Source organism: Phascolarctos cinereus, unplaced genomic scaffold, assembly GCF_003287225.1.
Source record: "Phascolarctos cinereus isolate Bilbo 61053 unplaced genomic scaffold, phaCin_HiC Scaffold_5;HRSCAF=322, whole genome shotgun sequence".
NCBI classification, from domain to species: Eukaryota; Metazoa; Chordata; class Mammalia; order Diprotodontia; family Phascolarctidae; genus Phascolarctos; species Phascolarctos cinereus.
The window spans coordinates 209,552,525-209,573,595 of record NW_027555958.1 but is presented as its reverse complement, the minus strand read 5'-3'; the positions used below and the strand labels follow the sequence as shown (position 1 = coordinate 209,573,595).

Genomic DNA, 21,071 nt, shown 5'->3' with positions numbered 1-21,071 from the left:
AAGGCTATGGTGAGGTAATCATTTCATAAACTTTAAAACAATATAGAAAAAGAACTATTTATTAATATTACATTATCTGTTCAATTATCTACATACTTGGTGATATGTCAAGGTCATGTATCTATAGTTCTAGTCTTGAATATGGATACTGCTACTATCTCTCCAATGAAAGAAATACCCTTCCCATTCTCTTTGCCTAGATGTATGCTGTCATTAGCAAAGAGGAGCTCTCATTATGGAAATTCCCTCAAATGATACAGAATAGTAACTAGCATATAATTTACAATTTAAGAAAATTTCCTTGGATCTGGAAAGGTTAATCAAATTACTTAGGAATGAATAGCTATTATAAGTCATGGATGAGACTTGAATTCAAGTTGTCTTCTAGACCCTGAGGCTGTTTCTCCATCCATTATATCATACTGCCTTTCACAAGTTACTAAAATTAACTTTACTAAAGTTTCTAATCATTAGAGTAAGATTACTCTGTTGCATTACATTGCAGTGTATTTGTAATTATCTGAAATTTCAATTTAATTTTACTCTCTCCTAGTAGCTCTCTCTGCTATAAGTTACCATCCAAAGGTATAACCTGAACCATAGCTCATCTCATTGTAATTATGGTGCTGGGGAAACTCATCAGCAAACCATGCTAAGAAAATCACTAAATTCTTTTTGGCCATAGGAATTAACACAAAAGCTACTTTCTCTAAAAGCAGCAGATCAAATGGGATCAGCCAACTTTTATGATATTCAGAGGTTTCATATTCTTCTGAAACATGTGAGGAGTTAGATTATTTTTCTTTTGATTATTTCCTCAAAGGATGAACTCCATTTTCTCATCTGTAAAACATCAGCATTTGACTAGATGATCTATTGGGTCCTTTCAAGCTGTGAAAAGTTTAGTGACTCAGAGAACACCATGCTAGAATGCTAGAATTCCACATTTGATTCACTTGCCTTGCCTTATCTATCATGCCTTAGTGTTCCAACTTCAAACTATAAGGATGCTTTTGAAGTGCTATCTACTGAGCCAAGTTACAAACCTCTTCACCCAGCATCGGTGAATTTTTCATCTGATGAAAAATCCTCTAAGAAATTTGTCTACAGGCTATTTGAAGAATTGTCAAATTATGGTTTCATCAGCTGTGTAGTACATATCACATTAACATATGTAGTGAACACTTGGTTGTCTCTTTTGCATCATCACTAAAATATTAGATCTTTTGTATGAATGTTGTCAAAGAAAATGATTCTAAAATAAATGACCTTCAAGACATGATTCAATACATTTATACTAATATTTCAACTTTGACATCTTTACGTATTAATTTGCATTCTTGAAGGATATATAGTACTTTCCTATCTGTATTTTTTCCTTTTCTAATATTTTGTTAGAAGTATGAAAATGATACATTCCTAATTTCTCATTTTAAATAATCCAACTTCTTTTTGGTTTATTTTGAAATAGAAAATAGTTTAACACCATTTGGTTCCTTGCATCAATAATGTCAAGTTGACATTGAAAGTAGTTTTTTTTTCCATTCTATTTTTTCTTTTATCATAATCTGTCATCCTGATCTATACCTCGCCACTGGGCCCAGATGGCTCCAGAGGAGAAAGTGAGGCTGGTGATTTTGTACAGTCCTCCCTCACTTAAATCCAATTCACTTATAAGTCATGACGTCACCTTCTTGATGTCATTATCCTCTTCAATAATGGACAAAAATAACAATAACAATCAATAAAAATAAACAAAATATCAATAATGTTTAAATAAGATTTTACATCTAATCTCTTTATGTTTTCATTAGAAAAATAACAGACATGTTATCAAAGCAATAGCAACATTTTCTATATGTTCTCTTCCAAATTCAACAGTGCAATTTAGTCACTTACATAGGATGTCCCAAAAAGGTTTAGTGGCGCCAAAAGACTTAGCATGAACTGAGACTTTTGGGATACCCTATATTTTTTGTCATTTGTAAAAACACTTTTATTTAAAGTTTTGAGTTCCAAATTCTATCCCTCCCTCTTTCCATCCCTTCTCCCCTCCCTGAGATGATAATCAATCAGATATAGGTTATACATATGTAATTATGTATAACATTTCCATATTAATAATTTTGCACAAGAAGACTTGAATAAAAGAAAAAAAAGAGAAAAATAAAATTCCTCAGTCTGTATTCACACAATATCAGTTCTTTCTCTGGAGGCAGACAGTGTTTTTCATCATTATCTTTTGGGATTATCTTGGATCATTGTGTTGCTGAAAACCATTCACAATTCTTCATTGTACAATATTACTGTTACTGTGTACAACATTCTCCTGGTTCTGTTCACTTCGCTATGCATCGGTTCATGTAATTTATGTATCTATCTATTTATCTATCATCTATCTATCTATCTGTCTATCTATCTATCTATCTATCTATCTATCTATCTATTTTTACTTTTCAACATTCACTTTTATAAAATTTTGAGTTCTAAAATTCCCCCCTTTCCTTTCCTCCTTTCTATCCAAGACAGCATGCAATCTGGTATAGGTTACACATGTACAATCATATTAAACATATTTGCACATTAGTCAAATTGTGAAAGAGGAATCAGAACAAAAAGGAAAAACCATGAGAAATGAAAAAAAGGGAAAATAGTATGTTTTGATCTGTACTCAGACTCCATCGTTCTGTCTCTGGATGTGGATAGCATGTTTCATGATTAGTATTCCGGAATCATCTAAGATTGTTGCATTGCTGAGAAGAGCTAAGTCTATCAAAGTTAGTCATCATATAGTGTTGCTGTTATTATGTACAATGTTCTCCTGGTTCTCCTCACTTCCTCAGCGTCAATCCATGTAAGACTTTCCAGGCTTTTCAGAAATCTGCCTGCTTATCATTTCTTATTGAACAATAGTATTCCATTACATTTATATACCACAACTTGTTCAGCCATTCCCCAATTGCTTGGCATCGCTTTCATTTCCCATTCCTAGCCACCACAAAAAAAAGAGCTGTTATAAATTTTTTTTTTTTGGTACAAATAGGTCCTTTTCCCTTTTTCTCATATATTTTTGGGATTTAGGGTTTAGGGATTTAGCAGTGGTATTGCTAGATCAAAGTGCACGAAAAGTTTTATTGTCCTTTGGGCATAGTTGCAAATTGTTCTCCAAAACAGTTGGATTAGTTCACAACTCCACCAACAGTGCATTGGTGTCCCAGTTTTCCCACATCCCCTCCAACATCCAACATTTTCATTTTTTGTCATATTAGCCAATCTGATAGCTGTGAAGTGGTACCTCAAAGTTGCTTTAATTTGCATTACTCTAATCAATAGCGATTTAAAGCATTTTTCACATGGTTATAGAGAACTTTGATTTCTTTTCTGAAAACTGTCTGTTCATATCCTTTGACCATTTGTCAATTGTGTAATGACTTGCGTTTTTATAAATTTGACTCAGTTCTCCATCTATATATTTGAGAAATGAGGCCTTTATCAGAGATACTTGCTGCAAAATTTCCCACCAGTTTTCTGCTTTCCTTATAACTCTGGCGACATTGGTTTTGTTTGTGCAAAATCTTTGAAATTTATGTCATCAAAATTATCTATTTATCTTTTGTAATACACTCTATACAATTGGTCCTAAATTCTTTCCTTATACATAAATCTGATGACAAACTATTCCGTGATCTCTTAATTTTCTTATGTTATCATCCTTTATATGTAAATCATGTACTCATTTTGACCTTATCTTGGTGTAGAGTGTGAGATGTTGATCTATACCTGGTTTTTGCCATACTGTCTTACAGTTTTCCAGCAGTTTTTGTCAAATAATAAGTTTTTGTCCTGAAAGCTTAGATTTTTGCACTTATCATATAGTAGATTACTATGGTTATCTACTCTAATGTAATTTGTACTTAATATATTCCACTGATCTACCACTTTATTTCTTAGCCAAGACCAGATTGTTTTGGTAATTACCATTTTGTAATACAGTTTGAGATCTGGTATGGCTAGACCACCTTCTTTCATATTTTTTTCATTAATTTCTTTGATATCTTTGAGCTTTTGTTCTTCCAGATGAATTTTGTCAACATTTTTCTATCCCTATAAAATATCTCTTTTTTTTGATAATTGATTACTATGGCACTGAATAAATAGATTAATTTAGGCAGAATTGTTATTTTTCATAATACTGGCTCAACCTATCCATGAGTAATTAATATGTTTCCAATTTTTTAGATCTGACTTTATTTGTGTAAAAAGTGTTTTATAGTTGTGTTCATATACTTCTTGGGTTTGTCTTGGCCAGTAGACTCCCAAGTTTTTTGTATTGTCTACAGTTATTTTAAATGGAACTTCTCTTTCTGTCTCTTGCTGTTGAGCATTGTTGATAATATATAGAAATGCTGATGATTTACATGGGTTTATTTTGATATTGCGACTTTGGTAAAGTTGTTAAAAATTTCAAGTACTTAACTGATTCTCTAAGATTTTCTAAGTATAACATTGTAACATCTGCAGAGTGGTAGTTTTTTTTCTCCTCATTGTCTTTTCCAATTCCTTTCCTTTCTTTTTCTTCTCTTATTCCTATAGCTAACATTTTGAGTACAATTCTAAATAATTGAGGTGATAATGGGCATCCTTGTTTCACCCTTGATTGTATTGGAAAAGTTCCAGCTTATCCCCATTACAGATAATGCTTGCTGATGGTTTTAGATAAACAATACTTATCATTTAAGGTAAACTCTATTTGTGTTATACAAGCTTTTTTTTTTCTAATCAATACTTTCAGGTAGTATAATAATTCTTATAGTATTTCTCCTGGATGTATTTTCTAGGTCATTTATTTTTCCAATGAAAAATTTCATATTTTCTTCTATTTTTTTTACTTTTTTAAAATTTTGTTTTATTGTACCTTGATGTCTGATAAAATCATTAGCTTCCACTTGTTCAATTCTGATTTTTGAAGAATTATTTTGTTCCATGTGATTTTAGACTTCCTTTTCCATTTGGCCAATTTTATTTTTTAGAGAGTCATTTTCTTCATTAAATTTTGATATATCGTTTTCCATACTATTGACTTTTTTCATTAGTTTCTGACATTACTCTTACTTCTTTTTGCAGTTCTTCTTCCATTTCTCTAAATTTTTTTTTTAAATCCTTTTTAAGCTCTTCCCAGAGCTCTTTTTGGTCCTGAGATCAAATTGCATTTTTCTTTGAGGCTTCACATTAGCCATTTATTTTGACACTATTGTCTTCTTCTAAGTTTACTCTTTGCTCCTCCCTGTCACTATAACTTTCTATAGTCAATTTCTTCTTTTTTGTTCATTTTCCTGTCCCCGCCCTTGTGTGTGTGTGTGTGTGTGTGTGTGCGCGTGCGTGTGACTTAGTGTTTTTATGTGAGAGTTGGGCTCTGATCCTGAACTTATCCAAGCTTTTTGTGCTGGGGCTTAGGGTTTTATTGCTGGCTTTCGCTGGGCTTTAATACAAAGCTGTTTGCTTTCACTGCAGGGTAGGCTACCCTTCTTGCATGTACTTGAGGGTGGGGCCTCCCTGTTGACTTTCCCTGGATGTTGGGTTTGGCTGTTGGCTGGCCCCAGGGGTGGGCCTTTCTGCTACATTGCTATTGTAACACTGTCTTTCTGGTGGCTGGTCCTGGAGGAAGAATCTTGTTACTAGTCTGCCCCAGGGGTGATGCCCTGCTGCGTGGTTGCTATAGAAACAGGGACTCTCTGCTAGAAGACCCTGGAGGAGAAATCTTATTAGGCCCTGCTGCTGAGTTGCTATGGAAACAAAATTCTCTGCTGTCAGTCCCGAGGGGTGGGGTTTCCTTGCTGGCCAGCCATGGATTGGGGCTTCACTACTGGTCAGCAATGGGGTCAAGGCCTTGCTGGTGACTTGTGCTGCGATGAGGTAGCTGGTGGGGCCTTGCTGTGCTGCACAGATTGATCATTTGCCTAGGTGGTTGCCTTGCCCCAAACTTGGATCCTTGCTGCAGGCCTTCTGCTGTTCAGGGGGCTGCTGCTGTTGGTCTTAGGCGGGCTCCTTTCCTACCACAGTGAGACAAACCTTTCCTGCCAGGCTAATAAGTTGCTTCCATGTTACTAGATCACTCCTGAGGTGGTTTTTCTTTAGGAGGGTTTCACAGGGCTCCTTCCTCACTCCTCCATCTTGGCACTGGAAGTCTTGAAAGTAAAATTTTAGTATTTGTTTCTAAGACATATTTGCTAGGAAAAAACATCATCTGATGAAAGAGGACAGTATTATACCATACCAGGGAAGAAAAAAGACACCTTCCAGTACACATGTAGCACACCTTACTTCATTTTGTGTGAGCAAAGGAGTGTACTTCTTACAAAATTGCTCCTCATGTAAGGACTGATAATTAACTTGGAAAATAGACATTGTGAAATTCTGAGAGACCCTGGATCACTCTAAGTTAATTGTGCCAGAATATTAATATGTTGTTTTCCTTTTCTTTAATGAAATTTTCTTCAAAATATTTAACTTTGAGTCCCTTTTCTTGTTGGCAGATGTATAGATGCCATACAATTATGTGGCAAGCAAGCAAACAAAAAATGCTTGAAAAGAAATTATTGTTCAGGCAAGTATTTTAAAAGGAAAGCTCAATGAGACATTGCTCACTAAACTTTAGAATTATGACAGATTCAGAGAGAAAATAAATTCACTCATTTCCAAGTAATTATGTAATTCACTCCAATCTGTACTTGCTATTTGCATTAAAGAGCATCAATAACATAGCAATATGCATTTGCATGCTGATTTAACATTTTCAATGAGCCAGAAAAGTACAGTATCGAAAAAATTCAAATTCTGCTTCTAAGCAATAAAGTATAGGAGCAGAAACTCAGAGCAAATATCTTTTCTACAGTCACCTCCAATTTAAAGCCATCCATTTCAGAAAGAAAACACCATAGCTTGGTGTACTCTCTTCCCTCAGTTGCTAGGGTTATGTTGTCTCTCAGAATTTACCAGTTCGTCACATGACTTCATATGATTTCCTCATTTTTCACCTGGCTACACTACTTGGAGACTTCTTTGGCTGACTTCCTCACAATGCCTCAGGAAGTCCAGTATTGGGAGAGCCCCATCATCCAGTAAGATCTCATTGACCTTAGAACTCTACCTCTTCATTACCTTCTGCTTCTCTGATTGGAGGGTGGGGTCATTAATTTTAAATGTCCAACTTGAGAGAACTCAGTTAAAGCACCTCATTTCTCATCGGGCTTCACTACTTTAGGAATTCTTTGGCCCACTTCTCCACTGTGCTTTCTTCCCCACACTGCTCTCCAAATTCAGCCTCTTGTATTTTGTCTTTCTCTGTCAGATTGTAAACTCCTTGAGGTCAGAGACTGCACATAAGTAGGCACTTAATAAATATTGATGTCACTGGATCCACAGTAAAACTGCATACTTAGATACTCTTAAGTAAGTTCTTTCTGTATTTGTTCACATTCTTTGTAGGAGAGGGGAAGATTGATAGCTTTTGTTTTTACATTGCCTTCATTTTCCATATATTTCACATTCTCTCCCACTCAGAGAATCATCCTACATAACAAAACAAATTAAGCAACACTAACACATCAGCCAGGTCTGAAAGGTCACATACTGTTTCACACCTACAGTCTGCTACCTTTGCAAAGAATGAAGGTACTTTAAATTCTTATATCTCTTCTTTAAGGCAGAGCTTAATCATTAAAATTACACAGTATTCAGTTTCAATTTTTGTTATTATTATCATTCTATCCATTTAATCATTGTAAACTTTGTATATATTATTTTCCTGGTTACACATGCTTCATTTTATAGTAGTTCATATGACTTCCCATGTGTGTATTTTTCATATTCATCATTTCCTATACTTTCCCATTAAATCCATGTACCACAATTTGTTCAGTCTTTTTTCCCAAAAATGGACATCTACTTTCTCCTTCAGAGTTATTCACATTCGTGTAGTATTTTAAGGCTTATAACAGATTTTCCTCACAACAATACTATGAAAAAGTTGCATCAATTTTAATAATCCCATTTTGCAGATGAAGAAAACAAACCCCATCCAGATGAAATGCCATGTCCAAGGTTATAAAATGAATAAGTGGCACAGCAGGGAAGTTAATCCAGGTTTTCTGATGTAATGTATTTTTCCCTGTGCTACAGTTGCCACTGAGTCATTAATGGATCAGTACTTCTGTATAGTAAGAAAAAAAAAACAGCTGTTGCGTTTCATTTTTGTGTTTTTCTTTATTCAGACGAAATAAAAAAATATCTAATCCTGAATATTTCAGGAAAACTTTGCTTTGGTCAGCTCTAAATTGCCAGTTACATGGAGTCAAATTTTGCCCATATATTTCCTTGTACTTAAATGACGTTTAAATTAGAAACTTAGACTATTACAAGGAAATGATACAGATTGTAAAAATATCCTTGGATAAAATTCAAATATTGGGTTGAGCCTGCATATTATGTCAATATATTTTGGGGCAAATACTTCCACATGATACAGAAAATAATTTGCCATATCTGCATCTTTATGGATTTTAAGACCATCTGCTGAAGGAGTATAGGCAATAACTGAATTGCATTTCTGAGAATGTTGTCTATGAAAAGAGATATATTTATTATGCTGATTCTCTGAACACCAGTGATTTCTTTTGAAAATCTTCAAAAATCATAATCCCACAAACTATACTTGACACCAAGAGATTCCACTATGCAAACACAATTGCTTGTTGTCCTTCATGCTGAAGGACCAAAATGAAATCACTGTGTTGGGGTCAAGGTACAGTGTGTCTGATTGTGGCTGATCAGACCTAATATGAGCTTAGAAAGCTCTACCACAGGTCAGGCAGAACATTGTGAACATTGGAAGTGGAAGTGTTTCTAAATCAGTGCATCTAATGTTTCTTTTGAGTTACTGAAATTCTGCTTTGCTCATAGAGCATAGGCACCTTCTTTGATGTGGGCATGTCATGCTAGGTGGTCCTGTGCCATTGTCTCCTATGTCATGCAGTTGATTCCAAAGTTCTTCAGAGAGACCTTGAGAGTGTCCTTGTATCTCTGCTTCTGACCTCCATGTGAATGTTTGCTTTTTGGGAGTTTTCTATAAAATAATTTTTTAGGCAAACCTACATTTGGCATTCAGGTCACGTGGCCAACCAATCAGAATTGCACTATCTGCAGTATAGTTTTAATGCTTGGCAATTCAGCTCAAGAAAGGACTTCAGTGTGCAGTACCTTATTTTCCTAAGACAATTCAAATGGAAACAATTCAGTTACTTGGCATGGTGCTAGTATACTGTTCAGGGTTGCACAGGCATACAGCAAGGAGGTCAGCACAATGGCTCTGCAACACCTTCAGTTTGTTAGGCAGCCTAATACCTCTTCTCTCCCACACTTTCCTTTGGAGCCTTCCAAGCACTGAGTTAGCTCTGGCAATGTATGCATCAACCTCCTCATCTATGTATACAACCTTGGAAAGCATATAGCCAAGGTAAGTGAACTTATCCACAGAATTCAGAAATTCTCTATTTGCTGTAACTGATGGTTCTATGTAACTGGATGGTGCAGTGCTGGCTGGTGGAGAACTTTTGTTTTCTTGGCACTGATTTTCAGTCCAAAATTAGCACAGGTGGCAGAGAATTAATCTATACTCAGAGGCTGCACTGAGTTCATACTTATTTGTGAACAGCAAGTCATTCACCAACTCTTCCTCCATCTTTCTCTTGGCTTGCAGCCTTTTCAAGTTAAATAATTTACCATTAACCTGGTAGCTGACCTTGATGCCATTTTTGTCTTTGTTGAAAGTGTCGGACAACATCACTGAAAACATCAGGCTAAAAAGAATGGGAGTAAGCACACATCCCTGCTTCACTCCACTGATGACTAGTGAAGCGCAGGAGCATTATCCATTATCCAGAACCTGTGCAAGCATACTGTGTTGGAACTGGCATATGATATTGATGAACTTCTCTGAACAACCACATTTGGCCAGGATCTTCCCTAATCCCTCATAACTGACAGTATCAAAGCCCTTGGTCAGATCAAAAAACATTACATACAGACCTCTCTTCTGCTCCTGGCATTTTTCCTGGAGTTGTCAGGTAGCAAATACCACATCGATTGTTCTTTTTCTGAAGCCACACAAGCTTTTGGGCAGAGGACTATCTTCCAGGTGAAAAATTAGCCTCTTAGGAGAACTTTGGCAAGAATCTTTCCAGCAATGAGTAAAAGAATGACCTCCCCTGTGATTTTCACTGGACAAGCCATTTCCATTTCCATCATAGAGATGGAAAACACAGGCACCCTTCAACTCCTGGGGGACAGCCTCCTCTTGCCATATAATCCAGAAGATTTCAGTTACCTTTTGTATGAGCAATGAGTCCTCTGCTTTGTAAACATCAGCCAGAACAGAATCAGGTACTTTCAATACAATATTAGACTAATTGTGTTCAAAACTGCTTTTTCAGTTAGAAATTCAGCTAGAGAGGAACTGGCTTCAACTTGAGATATATGGTTAGTAGCTTCAGCATTGTTTTTTTGTGAATACTATGAAAGTGTTCAGCCCATCTTTCCAGGATCATGCCTTTATCACTAATCAATGTGGCTCCATCAGGGCTGAGTACTTGAGATGTAGCATAGGTCTTTGGATCATAAATAGACTTTAGGGCATCAAAAAGTGATTTGGATTGTTACCATCAACGTAAAACATAAAGGCACAATTACATATGCCTTTTTACTGAGCCAAGAATCCTACATTTCTCCAAGATTAACTTTCACTTTATTTTTGATGGAGTTAAATGCTGACATTTTAGAGACAGATAAACTATCTTGCCTGGTAAGTCCTGTGGAATTCTTGTTTTTCATTTTAACAGCTTCTGAATTTCACCTGTCATTTTTGTCAGATCAGTCCTGATGTTTGTGAGTGTCCTGTACCAGATGAGTAAATGCAATACTGTATACCAAATCTTTGAGAGCTGCCCACTGCTTTTCTGCTACACCGTTGCAAACCGTGTATTGGCTCATCTTTCTCTCCAGGTTAGCAACAAATGTTGATATAAGGAGAAGCACTCTAATCAGTTGACATTAAGTCTTCTGGTAGTCATCTTGCCTTGGGGCCACTGCTTGTGTTGAATGTGAATATTTAACTTAGAGAGGATAAGCCTATGATTGGTCCAGCACTCTGCACCACACATCATTTTTGTTATTCTCACATCCTATGGGTCTCTTCTTTTTACAGTGACATTTAATAGACATTAAATGCCAATATTTGTTATGAGGGTGCATACATGGAGTTCTATTGCTTTTAGGTAAATGAAAGATAGTGTTTGTGATGAGAAGGTCATGAGACACACAAATCTTCAGTAGCAAGTAACCATTTCTGTTGCTGTTTCTGACTATTCCTCCCAAGGATTCCCTGCCATGTCTGATTATCTGTGCCAACTCTGGTGTTAGAGTCACTCAGAATTACAAGCTTATCCTGTTTTGGCACACTGATGATGATGGTCTTTAGGTCTTCATAAAGTTTTCTTTGACCTCATCACACTTTGTCAGGGTGGGAGCATAAACACTGATGACGGTGACATGGTGCATTCCTCCAAGTGGCAATTGCATTGTCATGAGCCAGTCAGCTCTGACTTTGGTAAACTGACTTTAATTTGCCAATCTTCTTTCACTCAGGGATGCTATTTGGATACAATACCTGCTGAGCTCTCTCACAACAAGAGCTTTTTGTCTTTCATGTCTACTGGATTTTGTGTTGTCCATAAGCACGAGAACATTCCATGTACCAACAGTGAGTGGAAAAAGTTTTTGCTCATTTTTTGTGTTTCATCTGCAGAGTAGGACCCCCACATGCCTCAGTAAGTAATCCAGGGTTAGGTTAGGTGAAGCAGACAATTTTTAGGGTGCCCTTTTTAGCCCTTTCCTTATGCTAGCAAGTGATCAATGTGGTCCTTTAAAAAGGCTATTCATACTCGCAGAGGGCTGCTAAATCCCACTGCTCCTTCAGTCCATTGAGAAGATAACTCTATGGCCTGTGCCACCTGTGCTCAGGGTAATGACTACAACTCCCAGTGTATCTACATCTGGTGCTTTATTACTTATCCACAACATAGGATTTTGAGGTGAATGAAAATTGTAAAATAGTATTGGTGATGTATTTTGACTCATGCATATATTGGATTGAAGTGATGCAGAGCTGCATGAAATTGTCAGCCTCACTCCCTCTTCAAGTCATTGGAGTCCAGAATCATTGGAGTCCAGTGAAAAGACAAAAGTCAAGACTACTGGCAATGTCCCAGAAAGCAGTGGATGACCTTGGCTTTTTCAATATCTAATCAAGCTCCAAGCACTCCACAATGCCTGCTTTAGCTTCCTTCGTGGCCATTGGAATAAATTATTCTCATCTACCCATTCCAGCAAGGGAAGTCTTCACATGCTTGGGGTAGACACCACCAACTCACTGACAGGTTTAATGCCCCTCAGTTCTCCTCAAGCTGGTTTAGCACATCTGCTGGAATGTTTATTGAAATATGGCTGCTGAGCACGCTACAGGTTCTTGGAGTCACAAATGAGAGTTGATAGCAAGTGAACACCAAAGATAGAAAGCAGTCATGCAAAGGGCTTGGCAGTCCTTACAACAGAGGTACTACTCTTCCCTGAACACCAGTATACACCGCCCCCCCCATGTGAAATATATCTGAATTTCTAAGTGGTTTCAGCAATAATATATGAAAGAGCATTTCTTTTGGCTTTCTGAAATTGCTTCTGTAAATATATTTATTAAGTCTAAACTGATTCAGCAGCGGTTTCAGATACAAACAAATTCAATGTTCTTCCTACTACCATATCTTTACTGGCATTCCTAGCACAATAAGGCATGGCATAGCAAGAATTTTTCCCCTGATATGGTTATGTTAGCTAGCTATAGGGTGCACTGGATAAAGTACTAGGACTTGAGTCAGGAAGAACTAAGTTTGATTCTGGCCTCAGATACTTATTAGCTGTGTAACCTGGGCAATTCACTTAGTCTTTGTCTGTCTCAGTTTCCACAATTGTAAAATGGGGATCATAGTAGCATCTATAAGACAGGATTATTGTGAGGATCAAATGAGATATTTGCAGAACTCTTAGCACAGTGTCCGGAATATGTTGAATGTTGAGTTGTTTTTCAGTCATGTCCAATTCTTTGTGATACCTTTTGGGGTTTTCTTGGCAAAGATACTAGAATGTTTTGATGTCTTCTTCTCCAGCTCATTTTACAGATAAGGAACTGAGGCAAACAGGATGTTGCCAGGATCTCACAGCTAATAAGAGTCTGGGGCTGAATTTGAACTCAGATAGAGGAGTCTTCCTGACCCCAGGCCTGTCACTCTCTCCACTGTATCACCTAGCTGCCCATATATAAAGTCCTTGAGGGTAGAGACTATTTCCTATTTGTCTTTGAACCTCTAATACCTATTGAAGTTCCAGATACATAATAGGAGCTTAAAAATCCAACAGCAGGATTGACACACATAGTTTGGGGGCATACATAGTATGTCTGAGTAAAATGCAAGTTCGTAGAGGCCTGCTTTTATATCCTCAGAGCTTAGGCTAGTGTCCGGCCCATCTGTTGTTCAGTCATTTTCCAGTCATGTTCAACTCTTCATGACTCCATCTGGGATTGTCTTGGCAAAGATACTGGAGTGGTTTGCCCTTTCATTTTCTAGCTCATTGTACAGATAAGGAAACTGAGGAAAGCAGGGTTAAATGACTTGCCCAGGATCACACAACTAATAAGCATCTGAGGCAAGATTTGAGCTGTTGAAGATGAGTGCTACTAATTCTAAGCCCAGTGCTTAATTCACTGCATCACCTAGCTGCCCTTTTACTGACATATAGTATGCATTTTATAATTTTTTCACCTCCCCATATGGTGTGGAATCCCTGGAGATGAAAGTGATCTGCCAGTTGCAAGGAGTGTCCTTAGTCTACGACTTCTGAATCTTTTTGCTAGGTCTCATTAGAAAGCCTGAACCTGCTACAGATTGGAACATCACTGCATGTATAGATGCAAGACCGAGATTGGATTTGTGATTTCATTTATACAGGGAAACCCTGTGTCAGGAAACTCCTTCTCCTAATGCAGGTTGCTAGCTTCTCTGGAATCTACACCACTGACTGCAATTTTAGTCATAGAGATTTGTCTAGAGGCATGTAGTGAGTATGTGTCAGTCTTTAAATTCTCTTTTGATTGCAGAATGAACAAATGTACCTTGAAGGAGCTGTAGGAGGTACCCGGATGCCTCTTCCTCTAATACCTCTTCCACGACTTGAGTCCTCTGAGCCATTCAAATAAGATAACTCACGCAATTGCTCCTGGCGAATTTCATCATTGTAATCCTGAAAAAAAGAAAACCAAAAATAATGTTATTTGATGTGAAAGACCTAGAGTTGTAAAACCTAAACCACAGTAGAAGGAATTTGTACATTTCCTAAACTTTTTGTTCTACAGCATCTTACAGTAATAATAACAATTCTGTGGGGTGTAGTACAGAGAACTGAATTTAGCGTCATATACTGGCTCTGGTATTTACTACACATGGAGCAAAGCAATTAAGTTCTCTGGCCTTCAGTTTCTGAATCTGATTTCTACTAGATGATCTATAAGTTCTTTTCTAGATATCTTCATTAAAATCATAGCTATTAATATCCTAATTTTATAGATGGAGAAACTGAGACTCAGGGAGGTCATTTATCCATGATCACATAGCTAGCAAGCAAAGACACACACTTATATTAGGAAGTGCACTGAAGGGTTTTTACTTTTTCATTAATGAAAACATTTTATCCATCAATCAAATTAACATAACTAATACATAATAACTATATTTTAATTAACAAATGAATTTTACTTAAAAGTAAAAACCTTAAAAATGAGATGCAAAATATCAAATTAAAAAAAAGAAAAAAAACAAAAATCTTTTTCAAACATTAGGGTATGCCATGAAACAACACTTATAAGCAAATGCTAGAGACACTGTTTTTTTTCTCCGTAACTACTTCCTATGCTGCCAAAGCAGTAAAAGCAATGACAAAGAGAAAACACAAGAACTTATTAAAAACAACAACAATAGGAATTTCAACTATTAAGTGCTGACTGTGTGTCAGACACTGTGTTATATACTAAAATTGAACAAAATTTTAAATTAATTCTTTTTTGTTTGTTTGTTTGTTTTTTGTTTTTGCATGCTCTCAATTCTGGTGCCCCATGATTGTCCTGCTTTAGTCATAGTTCTGTTCACCATTAGCTAAAGAAGATTTAAGAAACAAGAGAAATTATGGTGGTATGAAATAGAAATAAGCTTATTTGCCATTTATATAGTGTGCTTGGTGTCTTGGTTTTTAAGAAATTTGCAAACTAGTATAATCAATAGATATATTAATACAGTGTCTGAGTTACTTTTATTCATTAAAGAAAGCAAGTAAGCAATAAATATCAAAAGCTTGCCTGAACAATATCATTGTTACTCTTGATAACTACAGATTTACAGTTTCATCAATATCACAAAACATTTTAGCATTAAAATATTATTTTTATTTCAGAATATTTTAGAGACAAAATAATATAGTACAATGTTAGATCTGACGGCACAAAGTCCTGAGTTCAAATCTTGCCTCAGATCGTTAGCAGTTGTATGACTCTAAAGTCACTTTGCCTCAATTTCCTCATCTGTAAAATAAGAGTATTTAACCTATTGTCTTCTAAGATCCCTCTAGATCTAAATCTATGAGTTTTATATTTGGAAAGGCATAGTGTGTGTGTGTGTGTGTGTGTGTGTGTGTGTGTGTGTGTGTGTGTGTGTGTGTGTGTGTGAATATTGGAGCATCTTTTAAGTTTGTACTCATTGCCTGTAAAGGAACTGTGTAAGGCACTATGAGTAGAAAGGTGCATATATACAAATATTAACATTTGCTTTTCTTCTGCTAATTAATAGGTTCAAAATTAAGTTTTGTCACCAGACTTCTTAAACTTATCTTCCAGAAATAGTTTTTATAAAAAATATAGTCTTGTTTCAGTCTTTTTTTTCAGTTGTAATAACATTGATTTTTTGTTTACTTCCTGTAAGCATCTGATGATAATGAAAATAGACTTTTAGACAGTTGGCTGACAGTAGGCCCATATACTAGATAATTAAGATTTCTAACCAAGTCAAATATTATTCACTTTTTACCATTTAGTTTTCACATTTAAACAGCAATTGAACTAAAGAAAAAGAAAACATTTATATCAATCTGCTAGGAGTAGGACGTAGGTAGAATTATCACAATGGAATGATTGAACACAAAAATGAAATTTTAAGCCCACAAACCACTAAAATGACTAATTAGAGAAGATGTATTGGAAAGATTTCTGTATCAGAGAATATCAAATCCTCTTTATTGAGGGAAGCTGAGTATCATGCAAGGATATAATAGGAGGAATTCAAAAGAGGACTAGGTCTACCTATGTTTTATAACCATCCCCCTAGAACCACTACTCTCTAGTGCATGTACTATAGGCAGCTAGGTAGCAACAGTAGATAGAATGTTGCACCTGGAGTCAGGATTACTTAAGTTCAAATACAGTGTCAGACACATACTAGCTGTGTGACCCTGGATAAGTTATTTAACCTCTGCCTGACTCAATTTCCTCAACTGTAAAATAGGGTTAATAATAACACCAAACCCCCAGGTTTGTTGTGAAGATAGTCAGTCAATAAACATTTATTATGTGTCTACTATTTGCCAGGCATTGTGCTAAGAGCAAGGCATTTTTGTTGTTTGTCCTTTATTCTCAAAGAGGACCATGACATCAGGAAGATGATGCAAGACTCACAAGTAAGGGAGGGAAGGCAATGCAAGGTCACCAGCCTCACTATCTCCTCTGGAGCCATCTGGGTCTAGTAGCAAGATATAGATTAGGATGACTAGAGATGGCCCTGGATGCAGTGGGAGACCTTGGCCCTTTTAAGCTAAGGTCTTTACAACAGGTCTCAGTTTGACTGAAGCAATGCCCATTCAATGACTAAGGCTAGGTAAGAAATGAGGCAAAAGTGGCCTCTTTCATCCAGTCAAAAACAAAACAAAACAAAACAAAAATAATCAGTCTGGGAGATGAAGACCCTCAGGGTTTCTGGCCAAAACCAAAACAAGTGCTATTTATACTCACTCTGATCCATCAGAACCTAAATAATAATCCAGTAAGGCTTAGGCTGGCACCTATTGTTGTTCAATCAATGAGGACCAGAGTGATTTAGATCTAAGGCATGTTCCTTAAAAAAGAAATTTAGCCCATAAACCCCAAGATATCTAGCAAGATTTCAGAGGTCAAAATTTATATTTAATCTATATTTCTTAAGAAATATAGAAGTATGTACAGAAATATTTTCTTAAGAAATATGTTACAGAGTACATAAATGAAATTAATAATAATTCCTTTGATTAAATGAATGGATAAATAGATATCATTTGGTTTTTCTACACTAACTAATGTAAAGATAACTTGTTGAACTCCTCTTTCCCTTTATGAAAGGCAAAGGGTTAAAAAAATGCTAACTAAATGGGCTGATTTTCTATATATATTTTTGAAGGCTTCAGTAAAGTGGATCAAGCTCACACTAGTTTGTCATCAATAAAAGACTGCTTATGTTGAAAGTTTACATTCTCCCTGTCAGAGTTTAATCACACCATATCCAATAGGTATTCAATATTTATTTATTTAATAATGGATTCATTGTGAATACATGTTGCAAATACACAATGAATTGGGTCCAGAACTGAACAATCATAGGAAATTACACAGTACTGACCCAAACCTTGAATGACAGCCCATCTTTTTAAAAATGATATTTATTGCAGTTAACAATGAAAAGGGTCAGCTAGGTGGTACAGTGGATAGAGCACTGGCCCTCAGGAGGACCTGAGTTCAAATATGGCCTCAGACACGTAACACTTACTAGGTGTGTGACCCTGGGCAAGTCACTTAACCCCATTGCCTAACCCCCCCCCCCCAAATCATAAAAAAACAATGAATATAGAGCAATGAGTCATGATATAACATTTTCAGAAGCTTTAAATTTAAGAAAGCCCCAAAGGGCAGTAGAGAGGTTCGTTGCTCTGTATTACCACCAGAATCAAATAAAAAGGCTTTGGTTTTGCATTTAAGGCTCTTCATAACCTGCTCCCCTCCCTAACTTCACAGTCTTTTTTATACATTGCTCCCCTCCATGCACTCCAAGATCTAACAATGGTAACCTAGTTGCTGTCCCTTGCACATGAAACTTCTTTTTCTGAGCCTTTGCATTAACTCTCCTCTGAGTGGATGAGGATGGATGGGTAAGTTTGTAGCCATTAGGGAAGCAACTAGTAGATAGGGAAAAACTGAAAATAAGTTATTGCTATCTGATGATAGAAAGGGCAATTGGTTGGAGGAGATAGGATTGAATGGGATCACTTGTATAGGTAGAGGGGTTAGCCTTTGTAAGTAAGTAAGGCCAACTCTTCATGTGAGATACAGGTGAAGAAGGAGATAATGGCAGAAGGCATATGAGTGATATGGAATAAAGAAGAGGGTAGAAAAAGGCTTTCTTGGTAGATAACCTCCTTTCTTTTTCCTGTAAAATATGAGGAAAGATTCTCAATTGAGAGGGAGGGGGCAGGCAGAGGAATGTTATGTTTGAGTAGGGATGAAAAGGTTTAGAAGAACTACTGTGGGAAAAAAAAATAATGAGTTGATAAGGAAAGTATAATAGTATTTCCTAGCATCAGTGAGGGCCCAGCATTGAAGTTGTGTAACATAAATTTTTGCTGGACCTAATCAGAACAATTGCATGATTTTCTCCACTTTTGTCCAGTAGTGTGTGTGTAGGCACAAAAGTGGCAGATGATGGAAGTGATCCAAGGCTGAGGCTTGGCAAAGTACAATAAAAAATATGATGATAGGGCTAGAGACTCAAAAGAAGAGGATGATGTAGAGTTGAACCGGTTCACCAAAAAGTCAAGATGGGGAAAAGAGGAAAGACGGACTAGTTCAAGGATGATGACCTGGGAGAGAGAATTGAGGGTGTCAAGTGATTGAAAGTCATGCTGAAGACAAAGAACATGTTTTGGCAAGGGAAATCAGGTGGAGACTTGAAATCCAGTGGAGTATGGTGAGTTAAGTGGATTTTGGAATTCTTGAACATGGAGATTGGTGAGTTTATGGGTGATGAGAAGATCAAGGGTATGACTATCTTTGTATGTGGTTGAAGTGGGGTGGAACAGTTACTCATAGGAGGTGAGTAGGCTGAGGAAGTGAGTGTTTAGGTGTTTGAAGGACAGTAGTAGATATGAACTGCATGAGCCTCAAAGGAGGAAAGGTTAGTGAGTAATGGAGGTAGGGGAAGAACCTCAGAGTAGCAATGGGGAATAAGAAGTATGGCAACTCCCCCACCTCAACCAATGAGCTGAAGGGGATGAGTGAAAATACTAGAATCAAATGAGATAATATTTGTAAAGTGTTTAATATAGTGTCTAGTATATATTAGATGCTTAATAAATCCTTTTTTCCTTCCCTCCTTCCAATTGAACTACTTCTTTATGCTTCAAGCATCTTTTTCTCTTTCCTTCCCCTGTGCCTTTTACTCTCTCAAACTGTCACCAATATCACCTTGAATCCCTCAGTTAGAATCCTACTCATATTTCAATACCCAGCTCAAATACTGTAGCCTACAGTGTGGTTGTGAAAATCAAATAAGTTAACAGAAGTAAAACACTTGCAAATATAAAGGCCCTATATAAACATTAGATATAATTATCATCATCATTATCACTATTTTCATTGCTACAAAGACTTGTCTAATACTTTCAGGAAGAAGTAATTGTTTCCTCTTCTTAATTCTTATGACAGCTCAACCAGATATTATACTTCTCTTGAAATGAGATATTTAACATATATTTCCCTTGATTGTATTTTATTTTACATATATATATTTCATAGTTAATTATGTACGCATTTCATTTCCGCCATTACACGTTCAGCTTCTAGAGGCCAAGGGATGTGTTGCATGCACCTTTGAATCCATTTCCTAACATTTAGCAGTTAATGAATTAATCCAACTTTTGCTCAATATTGAAAATTCTCTTTATATGTTTAATTATACTGTTTTCCTAATAATGAACTATTCTTTCATCCCAGGTAAGAATTAAGGTCTTATGGGAAAGTAAAATTATAGATTTAGAGATGGAAAGAATTACAGAAGCCATCTATTCTTGCCCTTTCATTTTATAGATTAAGAAACTGAAGCTGAGAGGTCAAGTGACTTCCACAGGATCATACACCTTCTGAGTGTCAAGTGGTTGTTCATTTTTATACTATTGATGCTAGAGTAAAAATTGTTCTTCTGGTTTTGCTTACTTCACTATGTATCAGTTCATGTAAGTCTTTGTATGTATTTTTTTTTTGGCAATTGGGGTTAAGTGACTTGCCCAGGGTCACACAACTAGTGTAAAGGGTTTAGTCTGAGGCTGTATTTGAACTCAGGTTCTCCTGACTTCAGGGCTGGTGCTCTATCCACTGTGCCACCTAACTGCCCCTGCATGTCTTTTTAAAAGTCATCAATTTCCTCATTTCTTACAACACAATAGAATTCCATCTTATCCATGTAGTTTATTCAGTCCTTCCTCATTTGATGGACATCCTCTTAGTTTCCAGTTGGTTTTTTTTCCCACCAAAACACAATTGCTGCTATAAATTTTCTTGTAAATAAAGGACCTTCTACTTTTTCTTTGATTTCCTCTGAGCACAAGCCAAGCAGTAGTATAACTGGCCCAATGAGTATGTACCATTTAGTAACTTTTTATGTACAACAACAAATTAGTTTATAGAATGTCTGTACCTATTTACACATCCACCAATATTACATTGATGTGCCTATTTTCCCACAGCCCTTCCAACATCTATCATTTTCTTTTTTTTTGGTCATATTTTTTTTTTTTTATAATTTGAAGGGTATGTGTTCAAATTTAAGAACTGCTTCCATTTCCATTTT

General features: G+C 36.4%; 1 protein-coding gene across 1 annotated transcript in view; it reads right to left on the bottom strand.

Annotated features, from left to right (window-relative positions):
- Nucleotides 1-21,071, bottom strand: part of KHDRBS2 (KH RNA binding domain containing, signal transduction associated 2) — a 796,104-nt gene that overhangs the window by 227,962 nt on the left and 547,071 nt on the right. Inside the window, exon 5 of the mRNA XM_078155302.1 lies at nucleotides 14,276-14,403. Within this exon, the coding sequence (XP_078011428.1) occupies nucleotides 14,276-14,403 (128 nt within the window). The remainder of the gene's footprint in view (nucleotides 1-14,275; nucleotides 14,404-21,071) is intronic.